Source organism: Heptranchias perlo, chromosome 11, assembly GCF_035084215.1.
Source record: "Heptranchias perlo isolate sHepPer1 chromosome 11, sHepPer1.hap1, whole genome shotgun sequence".
Classification (NCBI taxonomy): domain Eukaryota; kingdom Metazoa; phylum Chordata; class Chondrichthyes; order Hexanchiformes; family Hexanchidae; genus Heptranchias; species Heptranchias perlo.
In genome coordinates, this window is record NC_090335.1 from 80,719,734 (window position 1) to 80,743,466 (window position 23,733).

General features: G+C 48.9%; 1 protein-coding gene across 5 annotated transcripts in view; it reads left to right on the forward strand.

Annotated features, from left to right (window-relative positions):
- Positions 1-23,733, forward strand: part of robo1 (roundabout, axon guidance receptor, homolog 1 (Drosophila)) — a 359,932-nt gene that overhangs the window by 219,323 nt on the left and 116,876 nt on the right. For all 5 annotated transcript variants that reach the window (XM_067993416.1, XM_067993419.1, XM_067993420.1 and 2 more), the window contains exons 7-9: positions 8,417-8,541; positions 10,279-10,450; positions 13,132-13,337. In XM_067993416.1, coding sequence (XP_067849517.1) covers positions 8,417-8,541; positions 10,279-10,450; positions 13,132-13,337 — 503 coding nt within the window. The remainder of the gene's footprint in view (positions 1-8,416; positions 8,542-10,278; positions 10,451-13,131; positions 13,338-23,733) is intronic.

The following is a 23,733-nucleotide window of genomic DNA, read 5'->3' on the forward strand; positions in this document are numbered from 1 at the left end:
GGCATGAGCTAATTCCTGGGAGTGAAACTGGACTCATCTTGGTTGTATGGCTCTGTTCCACACCACATGGTGAATACAAGCAGAGCCACTAGGGGTCAGCGAGGGCCCTGGTTTAAACTCTTGCAACACATTTTGTCCATGAATCATCAGTGCGCTGAATTTAAAACTTCAAAAAAGAATTGAAAGACGATACAAAAATCTGGTCCTGCAGGAGGCCAGGAGCCTCCTTTCGCTCCATAACCTGCACTAGGTTAAACGTAAGGAGTCACACAACACCAGGTTATAGTCCAACAGCTTTATTTGAAATCACAAGCTTTCGGAGCTTTGCTCCTTCGTCAGGTGAAGTCTGCACTAGGTTAGGCAGTGCCCCCCACCAAGGTTCGAGAGCAGGAGCTTCCGGAGGGATCAGGAAATTGAGGCTTCGCAGTAAAAACGCACACACCAACGCAAAACGCACTCACGCCACCGCACACACGCAAACTATACAAAACCCTGGTTAGACCGCACCTGGAGTACTGTGAGCAGTTCTGGGCACTGCACCTTCGGAAGGACATATTGGCCTTGGAGGGAGTGCAGTGTAGGTTTACTAGAATAATACCTGGACTTCAAGGGTTAAGTTACGAGGAGAGATTACACAAATTGGGGTTGTATTCTCTGGAGTTTCAAAGGTTAAGGGGTGATCTGATCGAAGTTTATAAGATATTAAGGGGAACAGATAGGGTGGATGGAGAGAAACTATTTCCGCTGGTTGGGGATTCTAGGAGTAGGGGGCACAGTCTAAAAATTAGAGCCAGACCTTTCAGGAGTGAGATTAGAAAACATTTCTACACACAAAGGGTGGTAGAAGTTTGGAACTCTCTTCCGCAAACGGCAATTGATACTAGCTCAATTACTAAATTTAGATCTGAGATAGATAGCTTTTTGGCAACCAAAGGTATTAAGGGATATGGGCCAAAGGCAGGTATATGGAGTTAGATCACAGATCAGCCATGATCTTATCAAATGGCGGAGCAGGCACGAGGGGCTGAATGGCCTACTCCTGTTCCTATGTTCAAACGCACAACGCACACACAAACACAAATGATGAGGTAACAGAGAGGGTCGATGAGGATTATGCAGTTGATGTGGTGTATATGGACTTTCAAAAGGCGTTTGATAAAGTGCCGCATGGTAGGCTTATCGTCAAGATTGAAACCCATGGAATAAAGGGGGCAGTAGCAGCATGGATACAGAATTGGCTAATTGACAGGAAACAGGGAATAGTGGTGAACAGTTGTTTTTTGGACTGGAGGGAGGTGTACAGTGGTGTTCCCCAGGGGTCAGTGCTGGGACCACTGCTTTTTTTGATATATATTAATGACGTGGACTTGGGTGTACAGGGCACAATTTCAAAATTTGCAGATGACACAAAACCTGGAAGTGTAGTGAACAGTGAGGAGGATAGTGATAGACTTCAAGAGGATATCGACAGGCTGGTGGCATGGGTGGACACGTGGCAGATGAAATTTAACACAGCAAAATGCGAAGTGATACATTTCGGTAGGAAGAATGAGGAGAGGCAATATAAACTAGAGGGCACAATTGTAAAAGGGGCACAGGAACAGAGAGATCTGGGGGTATATGTACACAAATCGTTGAAGATCAGCCATGATCTTATTGAATGGCGGAGCAGGCTCGAGGGGCCGATTGGCCTACTCCTGCTCCAATTTCTTATGTTCTTATGTTCTTAAGATGGCAGGGCAGGTTGAGAAAGCGGTTAAAAAGCATACAGGATCCTGGGCTTTATAAATAGAGGCATAGAGTATAAAAGTATGGAAGTTATGATGAACCTTTATAAAACACTGGATTGGCCACAACTGGAGCATTGTGTCCAGTTCTGGGCATCGCACTTTAGGAATGATGTGAATGCCTTAGAGAGGGTGCAGAAGAGATTTACTGGAATGGTTCCAGGGATGAGGGACTTCAGTTACGTGGATAGACTGGAGAAACTGGGGTTGTTCTCCTAGGAACAGAGATGGTTGCGAGGAGATTTGATAGAGGTGTTCAAAATCATGAAGGGTCTGGACAGAGTAGATAGAGAGAAACTGTTCCCATTGGTGGAAGGGTCAAGAACCAGAGGGCATGGATTTAAGGTGATTGGCAAAAGAACCAAAGGTGACATGAGGAAAAACTTTTTTACACAGCGAGTGGTTAGGATCTGGAATGCACTGCCCGAGGGGGTGGTGGAGGCAGATTCAATCATGGCCTTCAAAAGGGAACTGGATAAGTACTTGAAAGGAAAAAATTTGCAGGGCTACGGAGAGTGGGACTAGCTGGATTGCTCTTGCATAGAGCCGGCACGGACTCGATGGGCTGAATGGCCTCCTTCCGCGCTGTAACCTTTCTATGATTCTTTGAACACAAAACACTCACATCCAAAGGCAAAATGCACACAAGCAAACACAAAACACATACAAATGCGAACACAAAATACACACAGGCAAACGCAAAACACATATACGCAAGTACAAAACGTACATACACGCAAACAGAAAACACACTTGCAAACACAAAACACCCACACGCAAACACAAAAGACACATACACACAAATACAAAACGCACATACATGCAAATAGAAAACACTCGCAAACACAAAACACACCAACACAAAACACACACACGCTCAAATACAAAACACATGCACGCAAACACAAACCTACACACGCAAACACAAAACACAATACGCACAAAGTCGCACACAAACAACACACACAACATACACACATAAAGAACACGCACACACAAAGATACACTAACACAAACACAAAACACACACGTACATAGGATACAGACAGAACACGGACGCACAAACAGCACACACATAAAAACAACACATGGAAAAACACACACACGCTCTCTTTTAAATTCATCTGGCTGCAATCATTAACCATGATGGTTCCAGCCAATTTATGTCTATTCTTCAGCGACAATAGGATTGCAAGCCTTAAAATCATGTTACAGAAACGAGCTGCATGCTTATCAGATTGCTGCGGCCTCAGAGAGAAGCTTGTATTAACTTTAGTTTACAGGGCATGCTGGGGCTAGCCTGAACAGACATCGATCAAAGGGGATTGAGGGCTCGTTATTCTAAGTGCTACAAACAGTGCGTGGCCAGCGAAAGAAAGGGCACCTCTGTCTCATAACCATTACAGTTACCCTTTTTGATTTTTGTTTGATGTGTCAGTGCCACCTCTCGCTTGCCCAATTATACATGCCCGAGCTTCAGCCTGTGAACCAATGGGCCTGCGAGTCCCCTGACAATCCAGCCCGTGAGGTCCGGGCAACTCAATCCTGTTTGCACCTTACACATCTCAACCCGTGTTCGACACAACACAAAATTGCCCCAAGTTCAGCAATAACTGGCAACTTAACACTAAACGGGAAATCTGACCCGGAGGGCGCCCAGTACGGAAATGGAAAAGTAACGCTCGGTGCAGAAATCAGTCAGCAAACCTCTTCAGAATGATTGCATGTTCCACTTATATTTAATATCTCCCCCTTCCCCAGAGAAGGTGCTGAGTCTCTCTGGGGTTACAGATCAGGAGGGGGGAGCAGATGTCCTCTGGTCTGTCACCCACCTTGGTTGTCCTTCATATCTGAGCCTGGAGGTTGAGTCATAGCAAAATAGTTGAACGCAGCGGAACATAGGAATGGGAGGAGGCCATTCAGCCCCTCGCGCCTGTTCTCCCATTCAGTTAGATCATGGCTGATATTCACCAAAAATTTATTTAACCACCTTGGTTCCAGAACCCTAAATATCCTCACCCAACAAATATCTATCAGTCTCAGTCTTGAAAGTTTCCACAGCTTTTTGGGGGGAGAGAGTTCCAGATTTCCACTCCCCTTTGTGTGAAGAAGTGCTTCCTGACATCACCCCTGAACGGCCTGGCTCTAATTTTAAGGTTCTGCCCCCTTGTTCTGGACTCCCCCCACCAGAGGAAATAGTTTCTCTCTATCGACCCTATCAAATCCTTTAATCATCTTAAACACCTCGATTAGATCACCCCTTAATCTTCTATACTCGAGGGAATACAAGCCTAGTCTCTGCAACCTGTCCTCATAATTTAACCCTTTTATCCCCGGTATCATTCTGGTGAATCTGCGCTGCACCCCCTCCAAGGCCAATATATCCTTCCTGAGGGGCGGGACCCAGAACTGAACCCAGTCTCCAGATAACTCTGTTAAGACTACACATAAGCTGACAGATGTGAAATGAGGGCCTTGGCAGACTGTTTGGGGTAGCGTAGTGTAGTGGTTACATTACTAGACTAATTAATCTAGGGAACGTGAGTTCACATCCCACATTTGAGAATTTAAATTCAGATTTTTAAAAAAAATCAATATAAGTGACCGCGAAGCTGTCGGATTGTCGTAAAAACCCAACCGGTTCACTGATGCCCTTTAGGGAGGGAAACCTGCCGTCCTTACCCGGTCTGGGCCTATAGGTGACTCCAGTCCCCACACCAACTTATTTGTCTCTTAACTGCCCTCTAAAGTGGCCTGGTAAACCCCTCAGTTGTATCAAAACAGCTACGTGGCGGTTCAAGAAGGCGGCCCACCACCACCTTCTCAGGGTGTTTGGAGGTGGGCAATAAATGCCAGCCTTGCCGGTGACGCCCACATATGAATAATATGAAATATGCTTCACGTATAAAGCTGGCCTGAAGTGGCACTGCTGCTCAGTTTTTGCATTGTTGTTGATACTGTTTGATTCATCCTATTTTCATTTATTATTATCTTTTTTTTTTGTTGTTCTAGTTGGGTCAGTTGGTAAGTTGACATCTCATCCGTCATTCTCTGCAATTCATGCTGACAGGGATCCACAGTCACAGTCTCACACCCATCCAAATCCCCCCATCCTCCATCAACCAACCAACCCGTGCTTACATGCTTCCGTTGTCACTGGCAACTGCGAGAGGCAGAAGGAAGTTTAAAAAAAAAACTGAGTATGGGTAATGTTGAACCAAGAGCGAAGGTAAAAATATGTCTTACGTCACTAAATTTCTCCACAGGTTTCGAAAAGGAATGAGGTAATTGAAGGATTTTAGGCGAGACCTTGAGTAACTTGAGTGGGCATGAGGTTGGCCGATTGATAATGCTGTGGTGGAGGAATTTAAAAACTTCTCAACTGGGATAGTTTGATAAGCGGCGTTGGTCCCTAAATGACATAGAAAGAAAGGAACTTGTATTTCTATAGCACCTTTAATGACCTCAGTACGTCCCAAAACGCTTTACAGCCAGTGAAGTACTTTTTGAAGTGTAGTCACTGTTGTAATGTAGGAAACGCGGCAGCTAATTTGCACACAGCAAGATCCCACAAACAGCAATGAGATAATGACCAGATAATCTGTTTTTTAGTGATGTTGGTTGAGGGATAAATATTGGCCCAGGACACTGGGGAGAACTCCCCTGCTCTTCTTCAAAATAGCGGCCATGGGATCTTTTACATCCACCCAAGAGAGTAGACGGGGCCTCGGTTTAACAAAAGGTGGCACCTCCAACTGTGCAGCACTCCCTCAGTACTGACCCTCCGACAGTGCAGCACTCCCTCAGTACTGACCCTCCGACAGTGCAGCGCTCCCTCAGTACTGACCCTCCGACAGTGCAGCACTCCCTCAGTACTGACCCTCCGACAGTGCAGCGCTCCCTCAGTACTGACCCTCCAACAGTGCAGCACTCCCTCAGTACTGACCCTCTGACAATGCAGCACTCCCTCAGTACTGACCCTCCGACAGTGCAGCACTCCCTCAGTACTGACCCTCCGACAGTGCAGCACTCCCTCAGTACTGACCGTCTGACAGTGCAGCGCTCCCTCAGTACTGCCCCTCTGACAGTGCAGCGCTCCCTCAGTACTGACCCTCCGACAGTGCAGCGCTCCCTCAATACCGACCCTCCGACAGTGCAGCACCCCCTCAGTACTGACCCTCTGACAGTGCAGCACTCCCTCAGTACTGGCAGCCTGGATTTTGTGCTCAGGTCTCAGGAGTGGGATTTGAACCCATGATCGTCTAATTCTGTAGGTAAGGGTGCTACCCACTGAGCCACAGCTGATACTTACTCCTGATCACTGGAAAGTGGATGATGAGTGAGGAATAGATCAGAGTTTGCTTCCTGATTTAACACCAATTGAAGATGAAATTAATGAGTTCAAAATTGTCCCATAATGCTAAATACTTTACAGAGAGAGCTGTGGAGTTACTGGTGTTTCTCAGTCCTGGACTTCACTCAGTGTTCCCTTCACCAACATCATTGTAAGGGGCCAGAGTTGAGCGCTGTGCAAACATGGTTCCCTTGTAGCACTTGCTGTTTTTCTTGTCTCCTGTGGGGAGAGGGGAGAAAGGGAAATTTCTACACAATGTTTCTCGTTCCGAATCACCAGTAAACAGCTGGAAATAAAGGAGTGTGAGATAATGGACTGTTTCTGATGGGATGATCCGAGTCGAGCCAGGGGTGAGGGACTTCAGTTACATGCAGAGTCTGGAGAAGCTGAGATTGTTCTCCTTAGAGCAGAGAAGGTTAAAGGGGAGATTTAATCGATGTGTTCAAAATTATGAAGGGTTTTGATAGAGTAAGTAAGGAGAAACTGTTTCCAGTGGCAGGAGGGTCGGTAACCAGAGGACACAGATTTAAGGTAATTGGCAAAAGAACCAGAGGGGGAGATGAGGAGAATTTTATTTTACGCAGCGAGTTGTTCTGATCTGGAATGCGCTGCCTGAAAGGGCGGTGGAAGCAGATTCAATAATAACTTTCAAAAGGGAATCGGATAAATACTTGAAGGGGAAAAATTTGCAGGGCTATGGGGAAAGACAGGGGAGTGGGACTAATTGGACAGCTCTTTCAAAGAGCCGGCACGGGCACGATGGGCCGAATGGCCTCCTTCTGTGCTGTATCATTCTCTATGAACAGCTGTTGTTGGAAAACAATCACTTCCATCATGCTGAGCAGTTGCTGAATGTTCTATCAAACTCCAACTGTGTACAGTTCTGGTCACCCTATTATAGAAAGGATATTATTAAACTAGAAAGAGTGCAGAAAAGATTTACTAGGATGCTACCGGGACTTGATGGTTTGACTTATAGGGAGAGGTTAGACAGACTGGGACTTTTTTCCCTGGAGAGTAGGAGGTTAAGGGGTGATCTTATAGAAGTCTATAAAATAATGAGGGGCATAGATAAGGTCGATAGTCAAAATCTTTTCCCAAAGGTAGGGGAGTCTATAACGAGGGGGCATAGATTTAAGGTGAGAGGGGAGAGATACAAAAGGGTCCAGAGGGGCAATTTTTTCACTCAAAGGGTGGTGAGTGTCTGGAACGAGCTGCCAGAGGCAGTAGTAGAGGCGGGTACAATTTTGTCTTTTAAAAAGCATTTGGGCAGTTACATGGGTAAGATGGGTATAGAGGGATATGGGCCAAGTGCAGGCAACTGGGACTAGCTTAGTGGTATAAACTGGGCGACATGGACATGTTGGGCCGAAGGGCCTGTTTCCATGTTGTAAACTTTTATGATTCTAACCTGATAGTCGGGGTGAACCGTCAAAGGGACTTCCAGAGTGCATGTGTTTTAGACACGGGAATTTACCTCCAGGACTGAGCCTGTGCATGATGCTGATGTTGGGACATGTAACAAATACATGTGAGACCCTTTCCGCCTTAAAGCCAAGTCTAGTCAGCTCAGTGTATTGCATGTGTGCAGCTCAGCAGAGGAGAAGGGAGAGTTCCTGGAAGTCTCGAGGCTGAATTAAGGGCCCCTGATAGTCTTACAATAAACTCCTGTGTGTTCCTCGTTTAATTAAACATCCTGCACGGCTCACAATGTTCGGACCACCTCTGTGCAACCCACAGGATTACCGTGCAGCTCTATGTATCTCTCTCTCTCACAAGTATTTAGGATTCTGTGGTTTTATTGCTGGCGGATTAACTTCTTTTTAAAAAATAAGATGGGAATTTTAAACATCGGAACTGGGGACTGAGGGAAATAAAACTGAATGAAAAGAAACAATGGAATTAGCTGAGTAGGTTCATCAAGATGTCGAGCGTATACAAACCAGCGAGACTTTATTTAAATAGATGAGGAGAATTTTTTTTTACGCAGCGAGTTGTTCTGATCTGGAATGCGCTGCCTGAAAGGGCGGTGGAAGCAGATTCAATAATAACTTTCAAAAGGGAATTGGATAAATACTTGAAGGGGAAAAATTTGCAGGGCAATGAGGGAAAGAGCAGGGGGAGTGGGACTAATTTCTTTCAAAGAGCCGGCACGGGCACGATGGGCCGAATGGCCTCCTTCTGTGCCATACCAGTCTGTGATTCTATGGTGTAACCGTTGATGGCTTCCTGCGGTAATCCCTGCTCTTTTTTTTCTCCTCTCTGCCCTCACCAGCTCCCCCGCAGTTTGCGGTGAAACCACGGGACCAGGTGGTGGCGGTCGGTCGGACTGTCACCTTCATGTGCGAGGCGAGTGGGAACCCCCAGCCTGCCATTTTCTGGCAGAGGGAGGGCAGCCAGGTGGGTGCCCGGAGGCGATCGGCTTCCAGCGGGCGTTCTGCGCGCCCGGAACCATCCGGTGACGTGTTGCGGCGAGGGGAGGGGGAGGGGTAGCGCGGTCGATAGGGAGGGGAGGGGGAGGGGTAGCGCGGTCGATAGGGAGGGGGAGGGGGAGGGGGATGCGCGGTCGATAGGGAGGGGAGGGGGAGGGGGATGCGCGGTAAATAGGGAGGGGAGGGGGATGCGCGGTCGATAGGGAGGGGAGAGGGAGGGTAGCGCGGTCGATAGGGAGGGGAGGGGGAGGGGGAGGGGGATGCGCGGTCGATAGGGAGGGGAGGGGGAGGGGGAAGGGGAGGCGCGGTCGATAGGGAGGGGAGGGGGAGGGGTAGCGCGGTCAATAGGGAGGGGAGGGGAGGGGTAGCGCGGTCGATAGGGAGGGGGAGGGGGAGGGGTAGCGCGGTCGATAGGGAGGGGAGGGGGAGGGGGAGGGGGATGCGCGGTCGATAGGGAGGGGAGGGGGAGGGGGAAGGGGAGGCGCGGTCGATAGGGAGGGGAGGGGGAGGGGTAGCGCGGTCAATAGGGAGGGGAGGGGAGGGGTAGCGCGGTCGATAGGGAGGGGGAGGGGGAGGGGGAAGGGGATGCGCGGTCGATAGGGAGGGGAGGGGGAGGGGTAGCGCGGTCAATAGGGAGGGGAGGGGGAGGGGGAGGGGTAGCGCGGTCGATAGGGAGGGGGAGGGGGAGGGGGAGGGGTAGCGCGGTCAATAGGGAGGGGAGGGGGAGGGGTAGCGCGGTCGATAGGGAGGGGGAGGGGGAGGGGGATGCGCGGTCGATAGGGAGGGGAGGGGGAGGGGGATGCGCGGTCGATAGGGAGGGGAGGGGGAGGGGGAGGGGGATGCGCGGTCGATAGGGAGGGGAGGGGAGGGGATGGCTGATTCCGTTTCCCACGTCCCATTGCTGGTTTCACGGGAAAGTTGGGGGAGTTGAGGACTGGGTCTGGGATTTCCCGAGTCTCCTCGCGCCGGGTCCTTACCGCCAGCGGAAGCCCTCTGGGAATAAATCTTCTCAACTGACGGCTCGGTGGGAAAAGGCAGCATCCCGTCGGAGACTGAGACTCCCGGAGGGGCCTCAGACCCCGTCCCCTGTCGGAACTGAGTGAGCTGATCTCAGGCGGGGGAGAGTGGGGGAGATTCACTTGGCGCTCTGGACTGGGGTTTCCAGTGGTCCTGTGCGTGTGTGTGTGTGTGCGCCTATGTGCGTGTGCTTGCTTGACTGCATGCGTGTGTATGTGCATGCGTGTGTATGTGCCTGCGTGTGTGTGCATGCCCGTGTATAAGTGCAAGCATGTGTGCGTGCTTGATCACCCGTGTCCACATGCATGTATAAGGGTGAAGGTGTGTGCGTGTGTGTGTGTGTGTACGCACGTCATATGAGGATCATGTTTGGCGAGTGCCCCCCATGGTTGAATAGTCATCTGACATTCACTGCCTGGGGCTCACACACAAACAGCAGCCCCTGTCAGAGGACACCCGGAAGAACTGCACCTTAATCAGGATTAGCTCCTCTGGGAGAGAGGATTCCCTCATCTACCCTCTCCGACAGGGCCCATTAAAGGGACACCCAGTAGTCGCACTGGGAACACCACCAATCGGTATCCCAGGGCAATCGGCAGGATTGAGGTGGGGACAGTCCCCTCAGTCTGGCCCCCAATCGCTGTTTCGCCATTTAATTTTCTTTCTGCCTCTTTCTCTTTTGTTTCAGAATCTGCTTTTCTCCTACCAGCCTCCGGAACCTTCCAGCAGATTCTCAGTGTCCCAGGTGGGAGACCTCACCATCACCAATGCCCAGAGGTCTGATGTCGGTTACTACAGCTGCCAAGCGCTCAACGTGGCTGGGAGTGTCATCACCAAGGCCTTCTTGGAAGTGACTGATGGTAATTTGACAAGGATTTTTTCATATAAGAAATTAGAGGTTAAGGTCCAACAAGCCTGTCTGATTTTCCCTGATCTCAGTCCCGTCCTGTACCCTGCTTTTCCACCTTCACTTTAAACTAAGGTGTTGGTTGAGTTATTCGCCTCTGATTCAGGAGGTTGTGGGTTCATGCCTCGTGCTGAGATTTGCTTCTGAGGGGAGTGCAGCATCGCCAGAGGTGCTGTCCCCAGACTCTAAACTGAGGCATTGGAGAAGGTGCAAAAAAAATCACAAGGACGATACCAGAAGTGAGAGGTTATAACTATCAGGAAAGGCTGAACAGGCTGGGGCTCTTTTCTCTAGGAAAGAGAAGGCTGAGATAGAGTCGTTAAGATTATGATACGGTAGACGTGGAGAAGATGTTTCCACTTGTGGGGGAGACCAAAACCAGGGCTCATAATTATAAGATAGTCATTAATAAATCCAATAGGGAATTCAGGAGAAACTTCTTTACCCAGAGAGTGGTGAGAATGTGGAACTCGCTCCCACAAGGAGTAGTTGAGGTGAATAGTGTAGATACATTTAAGGGGAAGCTCGATAAACACATGAGGGAGAAAGGAATAGAAGGATATGCTGATAGGGTGAGATGAAGTAGGGAGGGAGGAGGCTCGTGTGGAGCATAAACACCGGCATGGACCAGTTGGGCCGAATGGCCTGTTCCTGTGCTGTACATTCGATGTAAACTGAGGTCTTTCTGCCTGTTCAGGTGGTTGTTAAACAATTCTAATGGGAAGACAGTCATCGTTCGTTCTGGAAGGAGGACAAAGATTTTAGTGTTTCTATAGAACCACAGGAACAGAAGGAGGCCATTCAGCCCCTCGAGCCTGTTCCGCCATTCAATTAGATCACAGCTGATCTGTATCCTAACTTTATCGACCCGCCTTGGTTCCGTAACCCTTAATCCCCTCACCCAACAAAAATCTATCAAACTCAGTTTTGAAATTTTCAATTGACCCCCAGCCTCAACAGCTTTTTGGGGGAGAGAGTTCCAGATTCCCACTCCCCTTTGTGTGAAGAAGTGCTTCCTGACATCACCCCTGAACGGCCTGGCTCTAATTTTAAGGTTCTGCCCCCTTGTTCTGGACTCCCCCCACCAGAGGAAATAGTTTCTCTCTATCTACCCTATCAAATCCTTTAATCATCTTAAACACCTCGATTAGATCACCCCTTAATCTTCTACACTCGAGGGAATACAAGCCTAGTCTCTGCAACCTGTCCTCGTAATTTAACCCTTTTAGCCCCGGTATCATTCTGGTGAATCTGCGCTGCACCCCCTCCAAGGCCAATATATCCTTCCTGAGGTGCGGTGCCCAGAACTTCATAGAAGGAAGGAAGCCATTCGGCTGTAGGAAGCCATTCGGCCCATCATGAGTATGCAGGCTCTTTATGAGACTGATCCAAAATCAATACCACTGCCCTGCTCCCTTCTTTCTCAAGAGGAGCGTGTTTATCTGCACCGTCTCTTTGTCGCAATGATCCCTTGCCTTGTAGCACTCTGACTGCAGTTGCAATGAGTTAATGCTTGTGGTTCATTGACCTGGATGCTTCCTCAAGTACTTAGAATGGGAGTGGAGGTGAGGGGTTATTATTAACAACAGGCCATCGACACTCCTCTTACTCCCCTTGACATCTTGCTTTGGTGAACCAATTTCAACTCGGCCTGCAGGGGTCAAAGATGAGGTAATGACTCTGGAGAGGGCTCAGTGCATGAGGTAATTCTGCCAAACACCCAGGAACAGAGGGCAGGTTACCCCCAATACCGGGACAGGTTACCCCCAATACCGGGACAGGTTACCCCCAATACCGGAGCAGGTTACCCCCAATACCGGGACAGGTTACCCCCAATTCCGGAGCAGATTACCCCCAATACCGGAGCAGGCTAACCCCAATATCGGAGCAGGTTACCCCCAATACCGGGGCAGGTTACCCCCAATACCGGAGCAGGTTAATCCCAATACCGGAGCAGGTTAACCCCAATAGCGGGGCAGGTTACCCCCAATACCGGAGCAGGTTAACCCCAATACCGGGGCAGGTTAACCCCAATACCGGAGCAGGTTAACCCCAATACCGGGGCAGGTTACCCCCAACACCGGGACAAGTTACCCCCAATACCGGAGCAGGTTACCTCCTGGACTCCCGACCAAGCGAAGGGGAAGAGGTTTAGGGGACGAGAATGCAGTGGCCATTTTTGTCTGATTACGTTTCAGTGAAGTGCCTTGGGTCGCTTTTCCTACCTTAAAGGCGCTATATAAATGCAAATTGTTGTTGTTGCCGTCATCGAGCCAGTATCTTCTGGAACATTCTCTCCAATTATCTGCCTTGCTCTTCTCTGGGGTACTGAAGGGGAAAGGCCTGACCAATCCTGGTAGGCCTGAGCCTGCCTTCGTTGCCTCCATGCAGAGTGCAGCTGTGTGTCTGTTCATTATTAGCCCGCAGTCTGGGGGGAGATTCCTCACCAGATGTTTCACATTTTCTTCGACAGGGATGCACCAGTAACAATTAGTCCTGTAATTAGAGGCCTGTATGTGTGATTGCTCTCTCTCTCTCTCTCTTTCCGAAAGGTTTATTTTTCCTTTTAAAATAAAAAAAATTGCTTCCATTTGTTAAAAAGTTAATCCCTTCGTCCTCTTCTTCTTGTGGCAGTGATTTCCGACCGGCCTCCTCCCGTCATTCGGCAGGGCCCCATCAATCAGACGGTTGCCGTGGACAGCACGGTGACTCTTGGTTGTTTGGTCAGCGGCTCCCCCCATCCAACCGTCCTCTGGAGGAAGGACGGGATCTTGGTCTCGACCCACGACTCCCGGATCAAGCAGCAGGAGACGGGGTCCCTTCAGATCCGTTACACCAAGGTACGAGGCGGGGTGGTGGGGGGGGTGCAGGGAGTCGGGAGTGGGGGCGGGGTCATGGGGGTTCAGGGTCGTTGGTGGGGGGAGGTCGGGATCATGAGGGGGCAGGGTCACGGTGGGGGGGGGGGGTGCATGGGCGGGGTCGTGGGTGCGGGGCCGGGATCATGAGGGGGTGGGGTCATGGGTGGGGGAGCGGGGTAGTGGGCTGGCAGGGTCGTGGGTGGGGGGGGGGGGCGGGGTTGTGGGGGAGGGGGCTGGAGGGGTAGCGGGGTCATGGAGGGGGCGGGGTCATGGAGGTGGCGATATGGGGGTGGGGTCGTGGCGGGCTGGTTGGGGTTAGGGGCGGGGTTGGGGGACGGGGTCACCCCTCACTATCTCGCATCGGTTGCTCCGTTCCTATTGCTGAATATCCTCCGGGGATACAGTCCCCACTGTTTGTAACGGGCACGTTCCTGCCACCGCGATTTGCCGGCTCGACGTGGCGGCCAGAGTAAAGCGGGGAGTTAAAATTCACACTGAACTGTCGGAGGCGCCGCCTTTCAGGTGAGACGTTAGACCGAGGCCCTGTCTGTCCTCAGGTAAAAGATCCCATGGCCACTATTTCGAAGAAGAGCAGGGGAGTTCTCCCCGGTGTCCTGGGGCCAATATTTATCCTTCAACCAACATCACTAAAAACAGATTATCTGCTCATTATCTCATAGCTGTTTGTGGGATCTTGCTGTGCACAAATTGGCTGCCCCGTTTCCTACATCACAACAGTGACTACTTCAAAAAGTACCTCATTGGCTGTAAAGAGCTTTGGGACGTCCTCAGGTCGTAAAAGGCGCTATATAATGGTTCATTCTCGGACTGGCAACCAGTAGCCAGTGGTGTTCCGCAGGGGTCGGTGCTGGGTCCCCAACTCTTTACAATCTATATTAACGATTTGGAGGAGGGGACCGAGTGTAACATATCAAAGTTTGCAGATGATACAAAGATGGGAGGGAAAGTAGAGAGTGAGGAGGACATAAAAAACCAACAGGGGGATTTAGACAGGCTGGGTGAGTGGGCGGAGATTTGGCAGATGCAATACAATATTGGAAAATGTGAGGTTATGCACTTTGGCAGGAAAAATCAGAGAGCAAGTTATTATCTTAATGGCGAGAAACTGGAAAGTACTGCAGTACAAAGGGATCTGGGGGCCCTAGTGCAAGAAAATCAAAAAGTTAGTATGCAGGTGCAGCAGGTGATCAAGAAGGCCAATGGAATGTTGGCTTTTATTGCTAGGGGGATAGAATATAAAAACAGGGAGGTATTGCTGCAGTTATATAAGGTATTGGTGAGACCGCACCTGGAATACTGCATACAGTTTTGGTGTCCATACTTAAGAAAAGACATACTTGCTCTCGAGGCAGTACAAAGAAGGTTCACTCGGTTAATCCCGGGGATGAGGGGGCGGACATATGAGGAGAGGTTGAGTAGATTGGGACTCTACTCATTGGAGTTCAGAAGAATGAGAGGCGATCTTATTGAAACATATAAGATTGTGAAGGGGCTTGATTGGGTGGATGCAGTAAGGATGTTCCCAAGGATGGGTGAAACTAGAACTAGGGGGCATAATCTTAGAATAAGGGGCTGCTCTTTCAAAACTGAGATGAGGAGAAACTTCTTCACTCAGAGGGTAGTAGGTCTGTGGAATTTGCTGCCCCAGGAAGCTGTGGAAGCTACATCATTAAATAAATTTAAAACAGAAATAGACAGTTTCCTAGAAGTAAAGGGAATTAGGGGTTACGGGGAGCCGGCAGGAAATTAGACATGAATTTGGATTTGAGGTTAGGATCAGATCAGCCATGATCTTATTGAATGGCGGAGCAGGCTCGAGGGGCCGATTGGCCTACTCCTGCTCCTATTTCTTATGTTCTTAGAAATGCAAGTCTTTCTTTTTGCTTTTCCCATATAAAGTAATTTTTTCAGAGTCAATGCGCTGACCACACGACCCAATCAGTGAACCCGGAGTTCTGGGAGTGAGCTCACTCTGATATTAAAGTGCCAATTGTGTTAAGTTGATTTACCAAAAACACGGGCGGACTCCACCAAGACTCCACTGTCTGTTCAGGTCTTACTGGCTGAAAGTGATTCTCCAGTGTTGCTTGGTGAGGTGTCTTTTTATTGTTTTCAGTTCCTTACGTATCTCTGCTGCATGCACGGGTTAGATACAGAGTAAAGCTCACTCTACACTGTCCCATCAAACATTCCCAGCGCAGGTACAGCACAGGTTAGATACAGAGTAAAGCTCCCTCTACACTGTCCCATCAAACACTCCCAGGGCAGGTACATTACAGGTTAGATACAGAGTAAAGCTCCCTCTACATTGTTCCATCAAACACTTCCAGGGCAGGTACAGCACGGGTTAGATACAGAGTAAAGCTCCCTCTACACTGTCCCATCAAACACTCCCAGGGCAGGTACAGCACAGGTTAGATACAGAGTAAAGCTCCCTCTACACTGTCCCATCAAACACTCCCAGGGCAGGTACATTACAGGTTAGATACAGAGTAAAGCTCCCTCTACACTGTCCCATCAAACACTTCCAGGGCAGGTACAGCACGGGTTAGATACAGAGTAAAGCTCCCTCTACACTGTCCCATCAAACACTCCCAGGGCAGGTACAGGGTTAGATACAGAGTAAAGCTCACTCTACACTGCCCCATCAAACACTCCCAGGGCAGGTACAGCACAGGTTAGATGCAGAGTAAAGCTCCCTCTACACTGCCCCATCAAACACTCCCAGGGCAGGTACAGGATTAGATACAGAGTAAAGCTCCCTCTACACTGTCCCTTCAAACACTCCCAGGGCAGGTACAGCACGGGTTAGACACAGGGAAGAGCTCCCTCTACACTGTCCCATCACACACCCCCAGGGCAGGTACAGCACGGGTTAGATCCAGAGTAAAGCTCCCTCTACACTGCCCCATCAAACACTCCCAGGGCAGGCACAGCACAGGTTAGATACAGAGTAAAGCTCCCTCTACACTGTCCCATCAAACACTCCCAGGGCAGGTACAGGGTTAGATACAGAGTAAAGCTCCCTCTACACTGTCCCATCAAACACTCCCAGGGCAGGTACAGCACGGGTTAGATACAGAGTAAAGCTCCCTCTACACTGCTCCATCAAACACTCCCAGGGCAGGTACAGGGTTAGATACAGAGTAAAGCTCCCTCTGCACTGCCCCATCAAACACTCCCAGGGCAGGTACAGGATTAGATACAGAGTAAAGCTCCCTCTACACTGCTCCATCAAACACTCCCAGGGCAGGTACAGGGTTAGATACAGAGTAAAGCTCCCTCTGCACTGTCCCTTCAAACACTCCCAGGGCAGGTACAGCACGGGTTAGACACAGGGTAAAGCTCCCTCTACACTGTCCCATCAAACACTCCCAGGGCAGGTACAGCACGGGTTAGATACAGAGTAAAGCTCCCTCTACACTGTCACATCAAACACTCCCAGGGCAGGTACAGCACGGGTTAGATACAGAGTAAAGCTCCCTCTACACTGTCCCATCAAACACTCCCAGGGCAGGTACAGCACGGGTTAGATACAGAGTAAAGCTCCCTCTACACTGTCCCATCAAACACCCCCAGGGCAGGTACAGCACGGGTTAGATACAGAGTAAAGCTCCCTCGACACTGCGCCATCAAACACTCCCAGGGCAGGCACAGCACAGGTTAGATACAGAGTAAAGCTCCCTCTACACTGCTCCATCAAACACTCCCAGGGCAGGTACAGGGTTAGATACAGAGTAAAGCTCCCTCTGCACTGCCCCATCAAACACTCCCAGGGCAGGTACAGGGTTAGATACAGAGTAAAGCTCCCTCTACACTGTCCCTTCAAACACTCCCAGGGCAGTTACAGCACGGGTTAGACACAGGGTAAAGCTCCCTCTACACTGTCCCATCAAACATTCCCAGGGCAGGTACAGCATGGGTTAGATACAGAGTAAAGCTCCCTGGGCAGAGCAGCCTTGAGGACGAGTTCATTGAGTGCATCAGGGATGGATTTCTTGAGCAGTATGTAACTGATCCTACAAGGGGGCAGGCAACCTTGGACCTGGTCCTGTGTAATGAGTCAGGATTAATTAATAATGTCCTAGTTAAGGATCCCCTTGGAACGAGCGACCACAACATGGTTGAATTCCATATCCAATTAGAGGATGAGAAGGTTGATTCTCAATCAAGCGTACTGAGCTTGAATAAAGGAGACTATGATGGTATGAGAGCGGAATTGATTAAAGTGGACTGGGAAAATAGATTAAAGGGTAAGACGGTACATGAGCAGTGGTGTTCATTTAGGGAGTTATTTTACAACTTTCAAAATAAATATATTCCACTGAGGAAAAAAGGGTGTAAAAGAAATGACAGCCATCCGTGGCTAAGTAAAGAAATCATGGATAGTATCCGACTAAAAACAAGGACATATAAGGTAGCCAAACTTAGTGGGAGGATAGAAGATTGGGAATTCTTCAAAAGACAGCAAAAAGTAACGAAAGGATTGATTAAGAAAGGGAAGTTAGATTATGAAAAGAAATTAGCAAAAAATATAAAAACAGATAGCAAGAGTTTCTATAGTTATATAAAAAGAAAAAGGGTGGCTAAGGCAAACATAGGTCCCTTAGAGGATGAGACCGGGAAATTAATGGTGGGAAACATGGAGATGGCAAAAATGCTGAACAAATATTTTGTTTCAGTCTTTACAGTAGAGGACACTAAGAATATCCCAACACTGGACAAACAGGGGACTCTCGGGGGGGGAGGAGCTAAATACGATTAAAATCACTCAGGAGATGGTACTCAGTAAAATAATGGGACTCAAGGCGGATAAATCCCCTGGACCTGATGGCTTCCATCCTAGGGTCTTGAGGGAAGTGGCAGTAGGGATTGTGGATGCTTTGGTGATAGTTTTCCAAAATTCCCTGGACTCAGGAGAGGTCCCGGCAGATTGGAAAACTGCTAATGTAACACCGTTATTTAAAAAGGGTAGTAGGCAGAAGGCTGGAAATTATAGGCCAGTTAGCTTAACATCTGTGGTGGGTAAAATTTTGGAGTCTATTATTAAGGAGACAGTAACGGAACATTTCGATAAGCATAATTTAATAGGACAAAGTCAGCATGGCTTTATGAAGGGGAAGTCATGTCTGACAAATTTGCTTGAGTTCTTCGAGGATATAACGTATAGGGTGGATAAAGGGGAACCAGTGGACATAGTGTATTTAGACTTCCAGAAGGCATTCGACAAGGTGCCACATAAAAGATTATTACCTAAGATAAAAAAATCACGGGATTGGGGGTAATATTCTGGCATGGGTGGAGGATTGGTTATCAAACAGGAAGCAGAGAGTTGGGATAAATGGTTCATTTTCGGACTGGCAACCAGTAACCAGTGGTGTTCCACAGGGGTCGGTGCTGGGTCCCCAACTCTTTACAATCTATATTAACGATTTGGAGGAGGGGACCGAGTGCAACATATCAAAATTTGCAGATGATACAAAGATGGGAGGGAAAGTAGAGAGTGAGGAGGACATAAAAAACCTGCAAGGGGATATAGACAGGCTGGGTGAGTGGGCGGAGATTTGGCAGATGCAATATAATATTGGAAAATGTGAGGTTATGCACTTTGGCAGGAAAAATCAGAGAGCAAGTTATTTTCTTAATGGCGAGAGACTGGAAAGTACTGCAGTACAAAGGGATCTGGGGGTCCTAGTGCAAGAAAATCAAAAAGTTGGTATGCACGTGCAGCAGGTGATCAAGAAAGCCAACGGAATGTTGGCTTTTATTGCTAGGGGGATAGAATATAAAAACAGGGAGGTATTGCTGCAGTTACATAGGGTATTGGTGAGACCGCACCTGGAATACTGCATACAGTTTTGGTCTCCGTACTTAAGAAAAGACATACTTGCTCTCGAGGCAGTACAAAGAAGGTTCACTCGGTTAATCCCGGGGATGAGGGGGCGGACATATGAGGAGAGGTTGAGTAGATTGGGACTCTACTCATTGGAGTTCAGAAGAATGAGAGGCGATCTTATTGAAACATATAAGATTGTGAAGGGGCTTGATCGGGTGGATGCAGTAAGGATGTTCCCAAAGATGGGTGAAACTAGAACTAGGGGGCATAATCTTAGAATAAGGGGCTGCTCTTTCAAAACTGAGATGAGGAGAAACTTCTTCACTCAGAGGGTGGTAGGTCTGTGGAATTTGCTGCCCCAGGAAGCTGTGGAAGCTACATCATTAGATAAATTTAAAACAGAAATAGACAGTTTCCTAGAAGTAAAGGGAATTAGGGGTTATGGGGAGCGGGCAGGAAATTGGACATGAAGCTGAGTTCGGATCGGTCAATGCCCTGTGGGTGGCGGAGAGGGCCCAGGGGCTATGTGGCCGGGTCCTGCTCCGACTTCTTGTGTTCTTTAGATTTGTGGTTGGGATCAGATCAGCCATGATCTTATTGAATGGCGGAGCAGGCTCGAGGGGCCGATTGGCCTACTCCTGCTCCAATTTCTTATGTTCTTATGTTCTTATGTTCTCTACACTGTCCCTTCAAACACTCCCAGGGCAGGTACATTACAGGTTAGATACAGAGTAAAGCTCCCTCTACACTGTCCCATCAAACACTTCCAGGGCAGGTACAGCACGGGTTAGATACAGAGTAAAGCTCCCTCTACACTGTCCCATCAAACACTTCCAGGGCAGGTACAGCACGGGTTAGATACAGAGTAAAGCTTCCTCTAAACTGTCCCATCAAACACTCCCAGGGCAGGTACAGGGTTAGATACAGAGTAAAGCTCACTCTACACTGTCCCATCAAACACTCCCAGGGCAGGTACAGCACAGGTTAGATACAGAGTAAAGCTCCCTCTACACTGTCCCATCAAACACTTCCAGGGCAGGTACAGCACGGGTTAGATACAGAGTAAAGCTTCCTCTACACTGTCCCATCAAACACTCCCAGGGCAGGTACAGCACGGGTTAGATACAGAGTAAAGCTCCCTCTACACTGTCCCATCAAACACTCCCAGGGCAGGTACAGGGTTAGATACAGAGTAAAGCTCACTCTACACTGCCCCATCAAACACTCCCAGGGCAGGTACAGCACAGGTTAGATACAGAGTAAAGCTCACTCTACACTGTCCCATCAAACACTCCCAGGGCAGGTACAGGATTAGATACAGAGTAAAGCTCCCTCTACACTGTCCCTTCAAACACTCCCAGGGCAGGTACAGCACGGGTTAGACACAGGGTAGAGCTCCCTCTACACTGTCCCATCACACACCCCCAGGGCAGGTACAGCACGGGTTAGATACAGAGTAAAGCTCCCTCTACACTGCCCCATCAAACACTCCCAGGGCAGGCACAGCACAGGTTAGATACAGAGTAAAGCTCCCTCTACACTGCTCCATCAAACACTCCCAGGGCAGGTACAGGGTTAGATACAGAGTAAAGCTCCCTCTGCACTGCCCCATCAAACACTCCCAGGGCAGGTACAGGATTAGATACAGAGTAAAGCTCCCTCTACACTGTCCCTTCAAACACTCCCAGGGCAGTTACAGCACGGGTTAGACACAGGGTAAAGCTCCCTCTAACTGTCCCATCAAACACTCCCAGGGCAGGTACAGGCTTAGATACAGAGTAAAGCTCCCTCTACACTGCCCCATCAAACACTCTCAGGGCAGGTACAGGATTAGATACAGAGTAAAGCTCCTTCTGCACTGTCCCATCAAACATTCCCAGGGCAGGTACAGCATGGGTTAGATACAGAGTAAAACTCCCTCTACACTGTCCCTTCAAACACTCCCAGGGCAGGTACAGCACGGGTTAGATACAGAGTAAAGCTCCCTCTACACTGCCCCATCAAACACTCCCAGGGCAGGTACAGCATGGGTTAGATACAGAGTAAAACTCCCTCTACACTGTCCCATCAAACACTCCCAGGGCAGGTACAGGGTTAGATACAGAGTAAAGCTCCCTCTACACTGCCCCATCAAACACTCCCAGGGCAGGTACAGGGTTAGATACAAAGTAAAGCTCCCTCTACACTGTCCCAGCAAACACTCCCAGGGCAGGTACAGCACGGGTTTGACACAGGGTTAAGCTCCCTCTACACTGTCCCACCAAACACTCCCAGGGCAGGTACAGCACGGGTTTGACACAGGGTTAAGCTCCCTCTACACTGTACTATCACCATCCTTGCTCCAGCCTGCGATCAGCGTACTCAGGGCAGCCCATACATTCACCCTGGGATCTTTCTGTATCAGTGTCAGGGCAGTGTGTTAAAGCAATTAGGTTCTCCTGCAGCAACTCTGACTGTTGACAAGATATGGTGGTGTTCATAGAAACATAGAAAGTTATGGCACAGAAGGAGGCCATTCGGCCCATTGTGTCCGCGCCAACCGAAAAAGGACCATCCAGCCTAATCCCACTTTCCAGCACTTGGTCCGTAGCCCTGTGGGTTACGGCACTTCAGGTGCACATCCCAGTACTTTTTAAATGAGTTGAGCATTTCTGCCTCTCCCACCCTTTCAGGCAGTGAGTTCCAGACCCCCACCACCCTCTGGGTGAAAACATTTCTCCTCAGCTCCCCTCTAATCCTTCTACCAATTACTTTAAATCTATGCCCCCCTGGTCACTGACCCCCCTGCTAAGGGAAATAGGTCCTTCCTGTCCACTCTATCTAGTCCTGTCATAATTTTATACACCTCAATTAAATCTCCCCTCAGCCTCCTTTGTTCCAAAGAAAACAACCCCAGCCTATCCAATCTTTCCTCATAGCTAAAATTCTCCAGTCCTGGCAACATCCTCATAAATCTCCTCTGTACCCTCTCTCGTGCAATCACATCTTTCCTGTAATGTGGTGACCAGAACTGTACGCAGTACTCAAGCTGTGGCCTAACTAATGTTTTATACAGTTCTAGCATAACATCCCTGCTCTTATATTCTATACCTCGGATAATAAAGGAAAGTATTCCATATGCCTTCTTAACCACCTTATCTACCTGTCCTGCTACCTTCAGGGATCTGTGGACATGCACTCCAAGGTCCCTCACTTCCTCTACACCTCTCAGTATCCTCCCATTTATTGTGTACTCCCTTGCCTTGTTTGCTCTCCCCAAATGCATTACCTCACACTTCCCCATATTGAATTCCATTTGCCACTTTTCTGCCCACCTGACCAGTCCATTGATATCTTCCTGCAGTCTACAGCTTTCCTCCTCACTATCAACCACATGGCCAATTTTTGTATCATCTGCAAACTTCTTGATCAAGACCCCACATTCAAGTCCAAATCATTAATATATACCACAATAAGCAAGGGACCCAGTACTGAGCCCTGTGGAACCCCACTGGAAACAGCCTTCCAGTCGCAAAAACACTTGTCAACCGTTACTCTTTGCTTCCTGCCACTGAGTTAATGCAGAAGATCAGCCATGATCTTATTGAATGGCGGAGCAGGCTCGAGGGGCCGTAGGGCCTACTCCTGCTCCTACTTCTTATGTTCTAATACCCTTATTAACAAAAAGAAGGAAAGACTTGCATTTATACAGCACTTTTCACGACCTCAGGACGTCCCAAAGCGCTTTACAGCCAATTAAGTTCTTTGAAATGTAGTCACTGTTGTAATGTAGGAAACGTGGCAGCCAATTTGTGCACAGCAAGATCCCACAAACAGCAACGTGATAATGACCAGATAATCTATTTTTGGTGATGTTGGTTGAGGGATGAATATTGGCCCCAGGACACCGGGGAGAACTCCCCCTGCTCTTCTTCAAAATAGTGGCTGTGGGATCTTTTACGTCCACCTGAGAGGACAGATGGGTTTAACGTCTCATCCCGAAAGTTTACCGTACGCTGTGTAAGGATTGTAGGACTCTGCACTCCACACCCAGACAATGTGCTGTACCATTATTAAACTCTTACAGCAATCTGTTTTTGACACTGGAATCTACATGTAATATCTATTGCAACTTGTGGTCAGGGAACCCACAAGCCCAAACTGCAATTCACCGTCCAAACAATTACTGAATTGAAAGTGCACTCGGTAACCATTCTGCTGGTTTCTGTGTCTCCTTCCCCCACCGAGTTTAAACCACGGCCCTTTCAATGTACTTACTTTTAAATTGGTTAGCTGCACTTGGAGATTGTTTTTCGGGGGGTGGGGGGAGGAGGGGTGAAGAGTAAAGGGAAAGGAGAAGTTATTTCATTTAAAAATGTTCAGGGTCCCACAGATCTGGTTGCAGAAGTATGAGCAATGTCACGGGGTAGACCCATGTCCTAATTCAGAGAGACCCTATAATATCGCAGGCGTCGTCTCTTCAGGCAGGTCCACCCAGCAACCAAAAGCACAACCTCTGCAGAAATCAGGGTCTCTTGATTC